At 42.9% G+C, this 17,925-nt stretch overlaps 2 protein-coding genes across 13 annotated transcripts in view; one reads left to right on the top strand and one right to left on the bottom strand.

Annotated features, from left to right (window-relative positions):
- Positions 1 to 2,721: 2,721 nt before the first annotated feature.
- On the bottom strand, positions 2,722 to 11,677 carry PEX11A (peroxisomal biogenesis factor 11 alpha). 3 transcript variants are annotated; one of them, XM_045899410.2, is made up of 4 exons: positions 11,537 to 11,677; positions 9,378 to 9,438; positions 6,195 to 6,310; positions 2,722 to 4,188 (listed from the first exon to the last, which is right to left on the bottom strand). In XM_045899410.2, the coding sequence occupies exons 3-4, from the start codon at positions 6,289 to 6,291 to the stop codon at positions 3,617 to 3,619; spliced, it is 669 nt and encodes a 222-aa protein (XP_045755366.1). In that variant the 5' UTR covers positions 6,292 to 6,310; positions 9,378 to 9,438; positions 11,537 to 11,677; the 3' UTR covers positions 2,722 to 3,616. The 3 variants fall into 3 exon arrangements, with proteins under 3 accessions (XP_045755366.1, XP_045755364.1, XP_064425962.1); XM_045899408.3 differs by lacking the exon at positions 9,378 to 9,438; XM_064569892.1 differs by lacking the exons at positions 6,195 to 6,310; positions 9,378 to 9,438 and having other exon boundaries at positions 11,537 to 11,669.
- WDR93 (WD repeat domain 93) overlaps positions 9,173 to 17,925 on the top strand; it is a 48,756-nt gene continuing 40,003 nt past the window's right edge. For 8 of the 10 annotated variants that reach the window (XR_008507950.1, XR_008507949.1, XM_054513315.2 and 5 more), the window contains exons 1-3: positions 11,651 to 11,786; positions 15,137 to 15,478; positions 16,099 to 16,291. Coding sequence is in view for 8 of the 10 variants with exons in the window: in XM_054513315.2 (XP_054369290.1) it covers positions 15,179 to 15,478; positions 16,099 to 16,291 (493 nt within the window). In the remaining 2 variants the exon portion in view is untranslated. Of the gene's footprint in view, positions 9,381 to 11,650; positions 11,787 to 13,269; positions 13,414 to 15,136; positions 15,479 to 16,098; positions 16,292 to 17,925 lie in introns of those variants that run through there. The other 2 variants (XM_064569889.1, XM_064569890.1) reach the window with 2 other exon arrangements.

Here is a 17,925-nt window from a genome sequence, read left to right as displayed (position 1 = left end):
GATCGAGCCCTGCATTGGGCTCCCTGCTCAGTGGGGAGACTGCTTCTCCCTCTCCCTCTGTCCTCTGCCCCCCACTTGTGTGCACTCTCTCAAATAAATAAAATCTTAAAAAAAAAAAAAAGATAAATTACTCTCAATGAAGAAGAGGACCAGAGCTAGGGGTTAACTTCTTGACATTCTAGCCTTTGAGGGAGCAATTTCAACCTCTGTAAATTCCTAAATTTCAAGGAAGTTTATTGAACTCTACCTGGTCTAAGGTGCCACCAGAACATGCTGTGGGAGAGCCAACGGGATTTTGCTGAGTCTGGAAAAGTGTTTGTGTTGACCAGGATCCTCTTACTGATCAACGGCATCCAGACAACCAAGAACTATCAGCTCACATCCCTTCCTTAGCAACAAATCAGGCAGGAGCCCAAGTTCTAGTTCCTGGCTTCAAAGATGATGGAGGACTGTAGTGTAAGCCATAGTTTTCAGATATCTAAGAAGGGTCTTTTAAAATGGATAATGGGTATGAGGGGGCACCAGCCTGGCTCAGTCGGTAGAGCATGCAACTCCTGATCTCAGGGTTGGGAGTTCAAGCCCCGTGTTGGGGTTTATTCATGATAAAATGGATAATGTGGTGACAAAACTTATTTTCCTTGTTGTTGGTAGAATTACCTCTATTGTTGACCCTCTGCTAAGTTGTATGCTGTGGGCAATAGGAGAAAGAGGCAAGAGATGGGGAGATTTCTGATGGATTCTTGGTAATCCTGTATTTGTGATATAATAAGGCAGGGAATGAGGGGTCAGAAAAGGGAGAGTCAAACAGGGAGCCTCCAAAAGGAGTTATAAGTATGTGATACATTTAATACTTATTGATCCAACCCGGACTTTTAAAATACAAGACAGTAATGGAAAGGAAAGGAAGCATCTAAAAAAGGAGCCTCTGCCCTCACTTCAAGGTTCAGGACAAACTATCCATGAGGCTGGAGAGCAAACTGGGCCAAAGGGCTGTTCCAAGCCTTTGGAGTAATGGCCCTGGGCCAGAGAGTGTATAGGGCTCTGTGCCTGAAAGTTCTGCTGACAAAGCCGGTCGTTTGGCAGCTTCAGCTGGGAGTCTGGAATGTGGGTAAGAGGTGAGAAGCAGTGAAAGGGCCTAGGGCAGTCTCCTGGGAGCAGTCTGTCTTCTAGCCCCAGCTTGAAGGACACAGAGTTATCTTCTTTCCTCCCCTCACCAGCCCCTCCCGCCCCCTCCCTTCCCACATGAGCACAGGGACCTTGGTCCTCCTGCGCACAAGTGGATCCCACTGCTAAGCATGGCATTCAAACATTTGTTGCTGAATAAATTCTCAGGGAACAATGTTCAGTTGTGAATGTGCTGGCCTGTACATCTCTTAGGAACGTCTTTGGTTTTTAAAATCCCTCATGAAATGTGGAGGCTCGGAGGTGGGGAGGGTTCGTTAGAAACGAGAAAGATGTACAGGGAGGGAGGTACCAGGGTACCATTAAGGTTTTCACAAACTCTAGAAGAAGTAGTGCTCCCCAAATTCCCCATCACCCACCCTAAATCGCAGAGGACAAAAGTACCAAGATGGATGCCACCATAACATGCCACCACAGATTCAAGGCCAACTTCTCCAAGCAGAAGCCAAAGCTCCACCTGACAGAGCTGATACAGAAGACCCTGTCCTGGATGAGATCACCTCAGAGGTCTCTTTCAACCCAGACGTTCCAATCTACATCTTTCTTCATCCTCCTCCTCAGCTTAGATCTTCCAGGCGAGAGCTCATTTTACCAGAGCGCTCTCTACCAACTGTGTATACTCTGATCATCTCTGGATCGCCCTTCATTTAGCGCTTCTTCATTCCCAGAACACATTCACAGACACTGGAGTCTCTTTTGTCTAGAAATTTATTAGACATAATTAATCTACAACAGTAGAGGATCTGGACAAAGTAAAATCAGTTGCTTAAACTTTTTACTTGCCCTGACCTAGCAGCTTTCATTTCACTTAAAATTCCCGAAGTATTTTCTCAAATCTTATTATCTTGATTAATCACTTTAAAAATAAGAGAGCCAAGGACCTGAGTCTGCTTTTTAAGAATCTCATTCACAGGGCGCCTGGGTGGCTCAGTCGTTAAGCATCTGCCTTCGGCCCAGGTCATGATCCCAGGGTCCTGGGATCGAGCCCCACATCGAGCCCCACATCGAGCCCCACATCGGGCCCCTGCTCAGCGGGGAGTCTGCTTCTCCCTCTCCCACTCCCCCTGCTTGTGTTCCTGCTCTCGCTCTCTGTCAAACAAATAAATAAAATCTTAAAAAAAAAAAAAAAAGAATCTCATTCACATTTATGGGAAATTTATTTAGTGTACATTTCTTTTCTCATTTCCATTCAGGTAAGTGAAATGGCTTTACTGATAGGACTGACATTGGCCTCCTAGCTGATGGCATCTTATTTTTCTGCTTCATTTCCCTCAAATCAGAGGATCTGCAATCACAAATAACTCAACACCCAAGATGGGAAGTAGGACCATGAATAAATGGCCTTTTCCACTAGCCCCTTATTGCTCTTTTCCACTCCCCCAACCACCTCACACATATGAAGTCTGATTTATCATAGAAAATTGTGATGCTCCTTCATTCAGGGTATTCATGAAATTTCTTAACTGTATAACTTTTGATGAAAATTAATGTGGTAGTGCCCAAACTGTTATATGGCTTTAAATAAAAAAATCTAGCTGATGAATCTAGACACAGTTTTAATTTTTATATAAACCACTAACAAAGTTCTAAAAAAGGCTTTTTGTACAGGATTCTGGAGTCTCACACGTCCACTCAATCAGGAAGGCAATGACCTATCCTCGAAAGAACACTGAATTGGGAGTCAGAGGAATGAGGTGCTGGCTGGTTTTTTAAACCTGTTTCCTCATCTGTCACAGGCCACCCACAGGCACCTGTTGTGACCTCCCATATTATGTGTACCTCAGTCCTATGTGCTTCTGATTTCTGCTTCCTCAATGCACCACCTAAAGTAACCATATCTACCATGAAGGTGCCTGATGCGTTTCTGATTCTACTTCTGGGCAGAGGAAGGACAGGACTGCCATGATGAAAGGCTATAAGCCCAGCCCCCTCCCCCCGCCACGCCTAGGCATGGGCCTCTAGGGAGAAGTGGGGTGGGGGGTGGGGGGTCGGGATCTGGTCAGAGGAATAAGAGGCCTGTACTAGGTCTGGGAGAGGGCTGGGTATCAGACCGACGGTAGCTGGGCAAAAGCAGTGAGGCGCACAACCCAAAGGTCGCTGTATATTAATGTTCAATTTTGGGGGCCTTTTTCCATTTTTATACATTCAGCAAACAGTAAGCTCCCACGATGAGCCTAAGAGATGTTCAATAAATGTTGGATGAAAGGAAAATACTCAGAAATTCAGAAGTCACTCCAGCCCTCTAAAAAACACATATAAATTTTCATGTGCCCCCATTCTCCATTCTTGGCCCCACCTCTGCTCACACCACTGGTCACTAAATGCTCACGTGAACAAGTCTTTTGCGCAGTATGACATGGTCTGTGCCTCATGCAAATGTCCATCCTAAGACGTTATCTTTAAAGCAGGCACTAGTCTTCAGTATGAAACCACTTCAGTGCATCTTCAGCTTCATCTGAGGATAGGCCACGATGATGATGCCTGCTATGGAGGACACAAGACCTCCAAGTCCAATGATGCCAGGATTGGACTTATAGATCCCCAACTGGTCCAAGGGGTTCAAGATATCACAGAAGTTCTTCACTGTGTCCAGGAGCAAGGGAGGATGCTTCTTCAGAGATCGGAATAAGAGAAGGAGAAAGGACTGGAGCCATTCTGTTTCCTCATCAGCCACGCTGTACCCAAGAGGTTCCTGAGACAGGGACTTCTCCCTCTTTGCCCTGTCGTGTGCAGCCTGTTCCATCTGCAGGGAGATTTCATACAGATCCCTGGCCAGGCTCAGCAGGAGAGAATAGTAGTAATGGCGGGCAGCCCACATGCGCCATTTCTCTTTGTTAATGCCAGAGGCAAGCCCTACGCTCCTCACCCACAGGATGGTATCACAGATGAAATAAATCACACGGTTCACGTTGGCTAATGTCAGGCATAAGCGGGGTACCAGGTCAGTGGCATGAACGCTCTGCTGAGTCGCCTGCACAGCATGTAACACATTGCCTAATCTGAACCCTGCAAGAAGAACCCACAACAGTTAACAAATATTTAATTACTATGTTATATGAAGGCAGAATCCCTATATCAGGGTGAGAGGCCAGCACTGGTGTTTTGACAAATGACTGTCATTTGAGGCTCAGTCTTTGCTCAGGCATAAGGAAGGACTTTGCAGTATATTAAGGACACCCAAAATGATCCTGGAAGGCACAAAAGACAGTGACTCTTTAAATTTATCACCTCTGTTCCAGTGAATACCTTAACATTGGCTTACAACATCCTTCAGGCAAGGTCAATCATGAGTATGGATTGCGACATTTGAATGTTACCAGCTATACTTCGTTAGAAGAAAAGTACTATAACATGAAGTCTAGATGCAACTTTATTTATTTATTTACTTATTTATTTATTTTTGCACATACGAAGCTTTGATTCACTGTGGCTATTTCTCTGACCCAGATGCCAACATTCTGGAGAGTCTGATGCCTTAGATTTTATTTACTTTCCAGACAAAGATGGCTTTTCTTATAAAACACCATTATCATTTTGCCATCTTGTGGTCCAAACCCCTTTTGGCTCCCTACTGTTAGGAAGACAAAGTAGAGATGGTAGGATTTAGTGGCTGGGAAAACTATTAATATTGTCGTATGTGACTCCTAGTTGAATTAAATCAACCACTACAAGGCATATCCTCATCTGAGCATGTAATTCAATTAATCAGGGATGTATCAATCAACAAATATTTATTGAGCACCTACTAGAATGAGTTATAGTCCTAAACATTATGGAGAATACAAAAGAAGTACTTTCCTTAAAGGACTATATCTTAGACTCAGCAAACGCTCAAAAGTGGCTACCCTCAAGAGACTTAGAATCTCAGGACAATGTCTGGTATTATTTTAACAAAAGTAACACAAAACAGAATACGTAATGAATTATCCTGGGTTCCAGTTCTTGCTCTTGCATCAACTGGCTGAATGACCCTGGGTAAGTCCTTCCCGGACTTCAGAGACTAGTGATCTCTAAAGTACCTGTGAGTTCTAAACAATCTGAGATGTTTGTTCATACTAAACAATCTGAGAACTTCTTATCCTATCCTTCAAAGTCATCCAAAAAAGCTCACCCTACCCTTGACAGCTTAAGTCTTCTGTCATTGACCTTCTAATACAATGGTTTGCTCATAACAGTTTTGAGCCTTCGTGGGGGGAAAGAAGGCTCTCCTTCCCTTTCTCTCTAGCTACACCTCAAGTTCCACCTCCTCCCAAACCTTTTCCCCCCCTCTATCCGAGCTAATATATTTGGCACTAAATCTTATACATTATTTATACCATGTAATCTTATTTCTCTTATAAAGCTCAGCTCTCTACCCAAAGTAGTTGCTCAAAAATAATTGTTCAACATCGGATTTCTACATTCCATTCTAACATCTCTGCCTACCTACTGTAACAACATCTGATTCTTATCAAACAACTAAGATTCAGGCATGCAATTGTTACTAGAAGTTTGGGGTTTCCCAGTATGCTTTATTATTAAAATGAATTAAATGAGTGCAAGACACTGACTTCACTTTTGCCTGTAACATGAAACCATCCCACAAACAGGCCGAGAACCACCCCTCGATTTCCTCTAGCAATCCCTCAAGAGAAGAAGGGGAAAAGGCAAGCTATTCTGTTCTAGAGAATACAAAGGCCTTCCACAAGCCAGAAGTTCATGTTAGGGATTGCCAAAACATTGTATAATTCTAAGAATTAAAGGTGAGCTAACACACTGTATGTCCACTGGCTATGATTAAGCAGAAAGATATGGTATAGCACCAAATGTGCACATAGGAGGGTGTTGGCGAACAGTCTGTAGCAAACGTTCAATCTTCTTGGCCTGTCATTTCATGAAGGCAGCTTTACTGGTCAACTTCATCAAAAAACTTCAAGGATTAGAAATTAATGATTTAGAAAGCATTTTGTAAATTACAGGGTCTGACGATTTGAAACCAGGAACCACTGTCCCTCAAGAGACAGGGTACTTACATTTACGGCCAGTGCTCACACTGGACTCCAGTTTCTTGAGCTTCATTACCACCTTCTCTTTGCCAGCTTTAGGCTCTAACAAATATCTAAGCAACATGCATGTGTATTGAGTGGCTCTGAAATGGAAAAAAAAAAATGAGGAGAATGATTTACAAACCAAACGAAATTTGATTCATGAAGTAAGGAAAGGAGAAACATGTGTTGCTAAAAGCAAAGTTTCCAAGACAATTTCTCATATAAGTGGCTCTTACAAGAGCATAATTCTGCAACAGTCACTCCACGAGGCCAAAGGGTAGAACATGTGATGGAAATGTGACACAAAGGTAATGAAAGAGAACTCTGTAGTAATAGTGAACAGCCCTTCAAAAGGCCTGTTGCTGGCACAGAGAAATGGGTAGAGTCAAAGTGGAAATTGCAAAAAATCTCCCTCATGTTAAGTCTGCAGTGATCCATATTCTCTATTTTCTCCTGTTTAGAATGATTTTTCAGATTTCTAAAATGAACTTTTTACGTATCACCACCTACTCATGTGATCGGACATACACTCAAACCAGAACCAAATGAAAAGTTCAGTTGGCACATTACTGAATTTTTTGTAAAAGGATCAAATACACACCAATACATGAATATGTATAGATAGGCTTTTATATTTGTCTTTCAAAACTAGTTAGGATTTTATATAAATACAGACTCCTGCTTAATACTAAATAGTCCATAAAGTGATTATTGTTACGACTACAAATAACACTGCCTTACTAACAGCAGTGTAACCCATGAGAAGTTTTATATCACATGATCAAACATCTAAACGCACCGGAGTCTATTTAACAAAGCGGGTGCCTGTCTCCCACAGGCCTGTAACTGCACTGGAATCCCTGCAGGCTACACATGTTATTCTCAATAAAAATGTGGCACATTTTCCAAAATGGTGAACTTGTTATCGGGGATGAAGTAAAAAAGAATCTCTCTCTTTTAAAGTAGTTTCCTGGCTACAGGGCTCAAGCCTGTCACGCCAATAAGCCCCCCTTCCTCAGATTTGGGCTAATAACAGGAATGCGTCCCAAACCCAGGTATTATTTTATGAATGCCAGTTAGTTTACAGGAGCTATAGATCACCATAGGGATTGGGAAATGGATACCAGAGATCTCAGATCTTGCGGAAAAGTATATCCTAAACAATTATTTTATTAACCAACCTCACTGATAAACCTTGCAGGGTACATTCTGAGCGCACTGCATTTGAAGACTTCTTTTTAATGAAGCTTGTATACAACGTGACCATTTAAAAAAATCTATCAAATTAATTACAACAGTGGTATGGCTTGGTCATTAAAATGGTGGGCACTGGAGTCAACTGCGTGGATTTAGATCTCAGCTCTGCCACTGTGTTCCTATTAACCTCCTGCTTCAGTTTCCCCATCTGTGAAATGGGAATCATTCAGAGTATCCACCTCTCAGGGTTGTGATGAGGGTTAAATGCATTAACAGTGGTAACACACTGAGAACAAAATCTGGCATAAAGTTGGCTTCCAAAAGTCTCATGACTGGGGCTATGCGTACTGGACTGTTTGTATCAGCACCAGCACACCCAGAAGAGAAGGGAAGCTGTTAAATGAAACCACAACCCTAACGATTTAGAAACCTGTATTTGTCAAAGTTCCTTTTTATTCTTTATTACTGAGCAAGAATCAACCAAATTTCTAAAAGAAACATCATGAACTAATTAGTATGAAAGCACAATCTCTGTTCAGTATTTTCAGTACTTAGAGGTGCAGTTAGTTGTCTGGCGCTCTCCATACGGTACTTGGTTTTACAGTTCACAAAACTATTCACACGCAGACTCTTGTAGGGGCCCAGAGCAGGCTGCCCCCAAATGTGCCCACTGATTATTTTAAATAAAAGTTACTTAAGACACAGCTGGTGCTAGGACACTCAGACCCCCCTCTGTCCCCCGGAAAGTAGGAAACACATCTCCCATATGAAAAATATCCTCCCTGTACTAAGAAATAAAAAGACATCCTTTAGGGGCTTTAAAACAGAGAAAGTTGTAGAAACAAACCTCGTTTCTTTTTTCTAATCCTACTACTCTCAGACCCTACGGGCTCGAGAGAAATTTCTGCCCCTCCCTTAACTATACAGAATCTAAACTGAAGGTCTTTCCCAGAATAAGGGTTCTTAGCAGAGATAAATTTTATCTGAATGACCCATCTGTATGGTAAGGTAAACATTTAATTACCAAACATCTGCTCTTCTTCTTTCACTCTGTGAAGTGCATTTCTTTCTTCTGAAATCCCAGACTTGTACTCCCTTCTCCTTAGCTCAGGATGAGACAGACAGACAGACACACACAACTAATTTTGCCTGTCTTTGGAATTTTCATGTCTAGGTGGATACCCTGTGTGTACACCTGTTAAATTTGATTTTCTTCTTTTAATCCGTCTCAGGTCAATTTGATTCTTAGACTAGCTAGAAGGATCTTTGAGAGAACAGGAATTCTTGCTCCCTGACAAACTTTAATCAGATCTTTAACCATGGCCATTTTTAACTTTTTTATCATTTATAGACAATTAATACTTTACTCAGATCCTTTTACAAAAGTTTCCTGCATATGTGTTTCATCTTGAGAGATTCATAAAAAGGAACTTTGACAAATACAGGTTTCTGATAACCTTAAGATCATAAAACTGAACTGGGAAATAATTTTTGAAACTAATGGAAGAACAGAATTAAAGCAGATCAAGAATAAATAACATGGGACTAAATGAACTGAGGAGGATAATTACAACTGTGACATTTTTGCTTGAAACATTGATAATTTTTTAATGTTTTGTTTCTCCAGATTTAAGAAAAGTTCTTCTCTTAAGCTATGATTTACAACAATTTCTTCTTCTCCCTATCTGATCCCTCCAGAATTCAAAAACTCCCATTGAATTCTTGTATTTTTTTTGACAACATATTTATTTGGGTAAGTTCAGTAAGAGTTTGTTCTTCTTGTAACAGGACACAATTGGAAGCATGGGTTATATTACCAAGGCTTTGACTGGAAAGTCACATTTGGGAGACAGGCATTAATTTGGATATGACTAGACAGGTTTAAGGCACTAAGGGTGACTCTATGGAGCAAGTAAAGCCCTTTGGAAAAACAGCCTGACAGCTTGCTTACAGGGCTCCCAGCAATCTTACCAGGTGAGTAAAGGAGGTCACATCCTGACAGGTGCAAGAACCTCAGGATATTCGGGGGGGCCTGAAGAAGAGAGGAATTAACCTTAACCTGTAGGTATTACAGGTGAAGTCTGATGGCAAGTATCTGGCTTGGCTTCTGGCATCAAACGGCCGTTTAAAGTTCAATATGGATATTCCTTATAAAAAGCTCCAGCAAAGCAGATTTAAAAGAGCCTGTATGATTAATCACTATTTTTGCTGCACTTATATAAATAATCAGGCCAAGTTTATCCAAACTAGGCTTATTTTGCAAAGAAATTAGTCTTGATTTGGCTATCTTTGGTAAAATGAGAGTGATTATATGAAAAAAAAATTATGTTTCAATAACACACCTTTGTGGATATTAGATTCGAATACAAGTCATTATAAACTGGACTAGATCCTGATTTCTTCTAGTTTCTTCCAATGCCTGGCTACAATTCTCCAACCTAATATTTTTTATATTTTTGACTTGAAGTCATTTGATAACTAAGACTGACCTTTCTCCTAAAGCCCTGCAAACTGAATATGAACAACTTGATGTGAACTTCAGAAAAATCACAACAGCTCACACATGAGCAATCTTCATGCCTGGTGCTCTATGAGCCACTCAAAATGATCACCAGAGATACTCAAACTACAAACCAAGCAACTCTGTCAGATTGCCACAGTCTGCCCTCATTTTATGTAAAGATGCTTTAAACCTGACAACTAGAAATCCTCGACTGGCTACATTGAGAACTCCGAAACTGGCTTATAATTTGATCTAATCGTGAATCGTTGTTCTTCTTTTGTTTCCATAGAAATGCCTTATTTATTACCTGATTATTTGAACCATAGGCCTAACTTTGAGGACACACTTGCACCGCTGCCTCCTGAAATGAGTTTAACTAAAATGACCTATTGTCAGAACTAAGACACTGGTTCAAGGAAATGGAACAACTTATCAGCTCAACTTTTAACGTAAGAAACTTCCAGGGAAGTTTCAGAAAAGGAAACTGTAGGGGCGGAGGGTAGGCCACCCCAAAATGTGCCACTTGGGCATACTGATTATTCTAAATAAAAGTTACTTAAGAGACAGCCAGTGCAAGGACACTCAGACCCTCCTCTGTCCCCCAGAAAGTAGAAAACACATCTCCCATATGAAAAACACCCTCCCTCTACTAAGGAAGTAAAAAGACATCCTTATCACCGGAGATAGGAGCTTTAAAACAGAGAAAGTTGTAGAAACAAACCTCCTTACTTTTTTCCTAATCCTGCTACCTCAGCCTAAATCCTATTTAGGATTCCCGCCTAAATGAAGCTCCCAAACACCCGTTTTCTTTATCCTGTCAATTCCTCACAAATGTATTGTCTGTTTGCCTAAAATGTAGAAACACTGCCTGCCTGGGGCATTTCTCTAGGTCTTCATTTCAATACTGGGCCTCTGTGCACACACCTTCCCCCCCCCCCCCCCCTGCTGTGAACCTGTTCCGTGTAAACTTAATTCTTAGTCTAGTTGAAAGACCTTGAGGGTAGAGGAAGAATTTTTCCTTCCCTACAATCTCAATGAGGTAGACAGGGCAATAACAGAAGAGAAATACGACTTCTGTCTCTCCATAAGCATTTCATGGGGGTATTTGTAGCCACAACCAAGTGGCTGACTTCCCTGGCCACAAATGCCAACCCAAAGTTCATCTCAAAAAAAAAAAAAAAAAAAAAAAAAAAATTCCGGGGGACGCCTGGCTGGCGCAGTCGGTGGAATGGTGGACCTCTTGATCTCGGGGTTGCCAGCTCGAGCCCCACCTTGGGTGTAGAGATTACTTAAAAAAAACCAAAATCCTTAAAAAAAAAAAAAAAAATCCCGGAAGAACGCTGAGTGGAGAGGACCCGGTCTCTCCCAGGTTAGGAGAGCGCTGGTGGGCTGGTCCACCACGGTCAGGGCCTGGGCGGCTCCGGGGCCACACACCGGGCTGTCCCGCGGAGGCCCGGCCGGACCGCAGGGTCCGGTCCGGCAAAGTGCCGGCGAGAAGGGCTCCGGAACCGAACTCCGTCCCGCCGCCGTCCACTGGGCGAGTCCCTCCTCCCGAAGCCGGAAGACCCGAGACCCAGCTCGGGTCGCAGCACCGGGAAGAGGTGGAGGCCGCGGGCACCTGCCTCACCTGAAGAGTCGGTCCCGGCCCTGGGTCTGGTTGGTGAAGCGGATGAAGCCGTCCATGGCTCCCGGCCCGAGGCCACGTGTCGCCCCGGGTTCAGTCGCGAGTCCTCAAGGGTGTCGCCGCGTCCCCGCGGGAGAAGCTGAGTCTCCCCGCCCCACTGGGGGCCGGCGCGCCGTCCGAAGAACGACTTTGCGGGCTTCCGGTGGGGGCCGGAAGTGGCCGTTACTAAGGCGACGCCACGCTCCCGGCCCAGGTGAGCAGAAACTAGGCTTCCGGCCCGGGGTTCAGCGGTTCCCCGCGTGTCCCCGGACGCCCTTCGACATCTAGGGTCTCCTAGAGCGGGGCTCGAGGGGGGGGGGGGGGCATCTCCTCAGCCTCCGGCCTTCCCGGAGATCCTGGGAACTCAGGAACCCCCTGGGGCCTCCCGAGTGGAGATTCCCCCGAGGTTTTGCTTGGGGACTTTGGGGCCTAATCATTTCCCACCTCTGGACCTCGGTTTCCCTTGAGCAACACCGGCTCCAGGTCTGGGGAAGGAAATGGTTAGAGCAGAGAGAAGCCAATGCGTGGTATGTAGTTCTAGCATGAAGATCTGGGTAAAGTGAATTTTCTGTTCGGATCATTGAGTACTCAAAGAAGATTGCTACCTGAGGAAATCCTAGAAGGGTTAATATGGACAAAGTGGAGACAGAAATCCATTACGACGAAATTGCACCACTGAACGTTGGTTCTTTGGGGCTTGAAGACGTGGAATCCCACCTGTTCCATAGCAGTAATATTACAAAATACACCCCCTACAATCAAAAAGTGAGGTCACCTATTTTTTTTTTTTTAAAGATTTTATTTATTTACTTGACAGAGAGAGAGACACAGCGAAAGAGGGAACACAAGCAGGGGGAGTGGGAGAGGGAGAAGCAGGCCTCCTGCAGAGCAGGGAGCCCGATGCGGGGCTCGATCCCAGGACCCTGGGATCATGACCTGAGCCGAAGGCAGACGCTTAACGACTGAGCCACCCAGGTGCCCCGAGGTCACCTATTTTTGTAACCTTTATTCCCTTGGTCAGGCCTGCCCTTAACATTTGCAGGCCCCAGGGGAAGACTACAAATAGAGACCCACATACCATATGGTTATTTTTTATTTTATTATTTTTAAAATACCTATTTTTAAAGGTTTATTTTTATTTATTTATTTGAGAGAGTGTGTGCTCAAGGGCATGGGGTGGGGGGCGGACAAGGGAGAGATCCCAAGCACACTCTCAGTGAGTGGGGCTACATCTCAGGACCCTAAGATCATGACCTGAGTGGAAACCAAGAGTCAGAGACTTAAGGACTGAGCCACCCAGACACCCCAAAAGCTTTTATTTTTAAATAATCTCTACACGGAACCTGGGGCTTGAACTCAGAACCCCAAGATCAAGAGTTGCATGCTCTACCGATTGTGCCAGCCGAGCACCCCCAGATTTCATTTTCTTTTTCATGTGTATTTTGAATTGCTGCAGCTTTATTGAAAAAAAATTATCCTTTTTCCACTGAATTATCTTTGCACCTTTGTCAAAAATAAACTGTCCGTACATATGTGAGTCTAATTCCGGATGCTTTATTTGGTTTCACTGATCTATTTGTGCATTTTGATGCCAGTACCACACTGTCTTGATTACTGTGGCTTTATAATAACTCCTGAAATAGGTAGTATTAATCCTCCAATTCTGTCCTTTTTCTACATTATTTTGGCTATTCTAGGTACTTTGCATTTCCATATGAATTATAAAATCAACTTCTAAATTTCCTTGAAAAAAGAAAAAGTCCAGCTGGAACTATCATAGAGATTGTGTTGAATTTATAGATCAATTGGGGGAGAACTGACATCTTAACAAAAAAAGCAAGGTATCTCTGTCCACTTATTTCGGTCTTCTTAGGTTTTGTGTATTCCTAAATATCTTTCTGTTACTGATTTCTAAAATAATTTTGTGTGGTCAGAAAACATACTTCATATGACTTGAGTACTTTTAAATTTATTAAGACCTGGCTTATGGCCCAGAATAGGATTTGTCTTGATAACGGTTTTATGTGTACTTAAAAAATGCTGTCCACTGCTGTTATTGGGTTGGGTGTTCTAGAACACTGCTCTACTGTTCTTCACTGGTGGTTTCCTTAGGAAATCTGCTGTCATCCTTTATTTTGTTCCTTTATTCATGTCTTTTTTCCTCTGGCTGCTTTTCAGATTTTGTCTTTATCACTAGTTTTGCTCATAATGTGCTGTGGTATAGATTTCTTTGTGTTTCTTTTGCTTAGGACTTGTTTTTCTTCTTGGATCTGTGAGTTTAGAGTTTTCATGGGGATTTCAATCACACTTCTATTAGGCTACTTCAGGTTCTCCCACACCTCACTTTCTTCATTTTTTTCTCTTTATTTCAATATTTCTATTGCTGTATCTTCAAATTTACTAATCTTCTGTCCATCTAATTTGTTTTGCTCTGAGAACTTGTGATTAATGTAATCGAACGAATTATTCATCTCGACATTGTAGTTTTCATCTCTGAAAGCTCAGCTTGGGTTTCTTTGCAACTTCCACATCGCTAGCTAACATTTCCTCTTGGTTTTTGAACATGTGAAATACATTTATAACTGATTTGTCTGCTAATAACTGTGTTGATGATGAGTCAGCTTCAATTGACTGACTTTTCTCTTTTATTATGGCTGTGTTTTCTTGCCTCTGCATGCCAGGTCATTTTTTTTTTATTGCTTTGACAGTGCAAGACCCCACTCTGCTACAGGTGAAGCATCTTAAAATGGACCCCATGTGCCACATTAAACGCCTTTATTTAACTGTAATTTTGAAAGCCTTTTTATAATTTGTACAGTTTTGAGTTTTATGAAGTTCAGATTACTTGTTCTTTTCTATGGACTGAAACGTTATGCACACATGCAGACTGGAGCTGCTAAGTTGTAATATTTTTGTGAATGTTTAATTATTTTGATTTTGTGAGGATTTTGTTTTGTTTTAGTCTATTTTTTTTTTCTGAGTCTCAAACATTTCTGTAGGCCCTAGAAAAATCTCACAGGCCCTGGCACTCGGTCTACAGAACTCCCAGTTGGTAGCAGTGGGCCTAGAGAGAAAGGACCAAATGAGACAGCAAGGATTAAAAGTGCCTGAAGGGCATCTGGTTGGAGGCGAGAGAAAGGAAGGAGAGCAGTCCTGGCTCACTACCCAGCTGGCCTGGGCACAGCCACTTGCAGAGATGGAAGAAGGAGAAGACCGAAGTTGTAGGAGAGTGGTTGGATTCTAGTTGGAACCCAGACAGACACTCTCTGAGTAGGAGCTGGGAGAAAGGCAACAAGGATGCCACATTTCCTCTCCCTGTGCCATAGCACCCATCATCTTGAGCTGGCCTGGAAGATGTGACTCGTTAATACCCGTTTCTGCTGATATCCTTATAATATGAAGATCATTCTTTAGTGATGTGGTAACAATCCTGTGATAAATAAGGAAAATGCCAGTCTCTAGAATAAATAGTCCCCATGGGTTTTTGGGCTTGAGAAGATGATATGCTGTCTTCTGGTAACTTCCCTTTTTTCTCAAAGTACCTTTGCTTGCTTCCTTTATCAGCTTTTCAGAGTTTCCTAGACGTTCCCGGTGCCAGCTTCTGTGATGTCAATCCCCAGAGGAAGTCAAGTCCAGAAGAGGTTCTCCAGTTTTATGAGAAAGGGGCTGCTGGCGGTGCCGTCCCCAACAGAGAAGGACTGGCCTAAGGATGATGAAGATGATTATGTCTTCGTAGACTTGGGTCAGGAGGTGGATTCCCTGCCACAGCCTTATCGCATGATCAACAAGATGGTGAACCTTCTGTTTGACAGATGTTGGGAAGTTATTCAGGAGAGGGATGCACTGAGGGATGTTGAGTTCAGCCGGACCCAGCCCACCACCTACCCTCCACTTGTAGAAAACAAGGTATGGAGCAGCTGACCAGGAGTTCCTGTTTCCCAGTTGAGGGTTAAGAAATGAAAATACCTGATCCAGGGAAGGAACTCCTACAGGGAACCTACTCATTAAGATAGGTGCATTTTTGAAAGATTACTAGGCATGCTGATGTTGATTAAAATGGATCTAGTAATTACCTGGGAGGAATGGGTGTTCTGATTAGCTGAAGATTATACAGAAAGTCTTTTATATTCTGTTGTTATTTAAAAATATTTCTGAATATATTAATCACTCTCTTGCTTGATGGTTGAGAATCGGCCAGTGTCTCAGCTATAGCTCTTTCCACAGCATTCTAGATGAAAAAAGTACAGGGAATGGGGCCATTGTCCACTCATCACAGGGCTTGTGGTTGTGGTTAGTGTTGTAAATGTTTACTGATTCCCAACTTATTTGTTTGCTCTGGCTCCTTTCTACTAAAAGTAGAATGCTATGACTTTCTTGATATTTGGGCAAGATATTTAGATGGGTACTGTTTGGGGTGATATTATATCTAGGAAGGGCCCACATGCCTCTTTGAAAAATTAGCTCATATTCTTGCAGCTGGTGGCAGCTGAAAATCATTCCTTTTCTCTTTGTTTTTGTTTTCCCAGCTCAACAAAATGCCAAATTGTATGGCGATTTCCCAAGACTATGTCTTTATTGGAGGAGCCAAAGGATTCTCCATCTATAACCTGTACAATGCTAAACGAATATATATTTGGGAGAAACTTAAGGTTGATGTCACTTCCATCTGGGCCACAGATTTGGGGAATGAAATACTTATTGCTCCTGTGGATGAAATGGGTACATGTTCTTCCTCTTTTTTTTTAGCCGAATTTATAGTTATCTGTAGACTGTTCAATTTAATCTCCTTTCCAGGTATGGGTGGGGCCAGACCTGGAGAGTTCTCCTTGGTCATGTAGTATTAACTAACATCCACAGGACAGGATGGTGTGCCAAGCACTAGTCTAACATTGCACATAGGTTAGCCCATTTAACCTTCACAATAGCTCTAGGAGGTAAGCACAATTTCTTATCCCTGTTTTTCAGAAGAAGCAACCAAGGCATTGAGGTTAAATAACTTACTTGAGGTAATGTGGAAGGTGAGTGGCACAGGCAGGATGCCAACCAGCCAGTGTGGACCCAGAGTTCACACCCTTTGGGCACTCAGAAATCCTACTGCTCATAAAAATCAGGGATTGTTTCTTCCCCTCAGCGTGAGGATGAACCAGGGCTTCATGGGGATGATAGTACACAGAACCATAGACAGTGTCGTGGAGGACAGTGCTTCTGCAGGAGAGTGACCTGACCAGATTGGCATTTTAGGAAGGACACTATGGTAGGAGCAAGTCAAAATGAGAGGCAGAGATATGGTTGTTTAGTAGTTTACTTGTCCAGGGATGCAATTCTGTACTATCCCCAAATAAACTTATCTTCTGTTAGAAAGAGAGGAAGAGGGCGCCTGGGTGGCTCAGTTGGTTAAGCGACTGCCTTCAGCTCAGGTCATGATCCTGGAGTCCCGGGATCGAGTCCCGCATCGGGCTCCCTGCTCAGCAGGGAGTCTGCTTCTCCCTCTGACCCTCCTCCCTCTCATGCTCTCTGTCTCTCATTCTCTCTGTCTCAAATAAATAAATAAAATCTTTAAAAAAAAAAAAAAGAAAGAGAGGAAGAAAGAGAGAGAGAGAAAGAAAGAAAGAAAGGGAGAGAGAAAGAAAGAAAGAAAGAAAGAAAGAAAGAAAGAAAGAAAGAAAGAAAGAAAGAGAGAAAGGAAGGAAGAAGGCAGGAAAGAAGGAGGGAGGGAGACCAAGAAGAACTGTTGCTTTCATCAAGGAGAGAAATTATGAAAGTCTGAACCAAGGCACAGGCTGTTAAAATGAAAGGAAAAATCATACTATGGTTATGTAAGATGCTATCACTGGGGAAGTGAGGTGAGGGATATATGGGAACTCTTGGTACTATTGTTGAAACTTTTCTGTAAGTTTGAGCATGCACAGCCTTGAGGCAGCTAGAGGGGGAAAGTTGATACTCAAGAGGAGTTTGGTCTAAAGATAGGAGTGTACTTTATCACTGCATTACATCTGCTTGGTTTCACGTCTGTGTGATCCTCAGTGTAATGCATGTGAAGGCAGAGACTGCCTTGGTTGTCCCTGGCATATTTGTGGTCATGGAGCAGCTATCCCTTGGATGTTTATTGTGTTGAGTTAGACCTTCACCCACAGTGGGCCCTTTACCTTTCTGGATTACGGGTATTGGGGCAAGTTAAGAGTGTCTTACAGAGGCTTCTAGGACAAGAGGATGGGCCACGGTAGGCAGAGAGGACCCAGGAGGTAGAACAGCCTGAACATGTCAAGTCAGGGGTGGAGGAAGCCAGGGAGACTGAGTCAGCAGGGGCCATGGAGAGGCCAGGAGGAGGCTTAAGAATCCATAAGCACAAGATG

Source organism: Mirounga angustirostris, unplaced genomic scaffold (genome assembly GCF_029215605.1).
Source record: "Mirounga angustirostris isolate CCGP_5_RB_7025 unplaced genomic scaffold, mMirAng1.0.hap1 SCAF_9, whole genome shotgun sequence".
NCBI classification, from domain to species: Eukaryota; Metazoa; Chordata; class Mammalia; order Carnivora; family Phocidae; genus Mirounga; species Mirounga angustirostris.
Note: the sequence above shows the minus strand (reverse complement) of the source record. Positions and strands in the feature narration are given on the sequence as shown.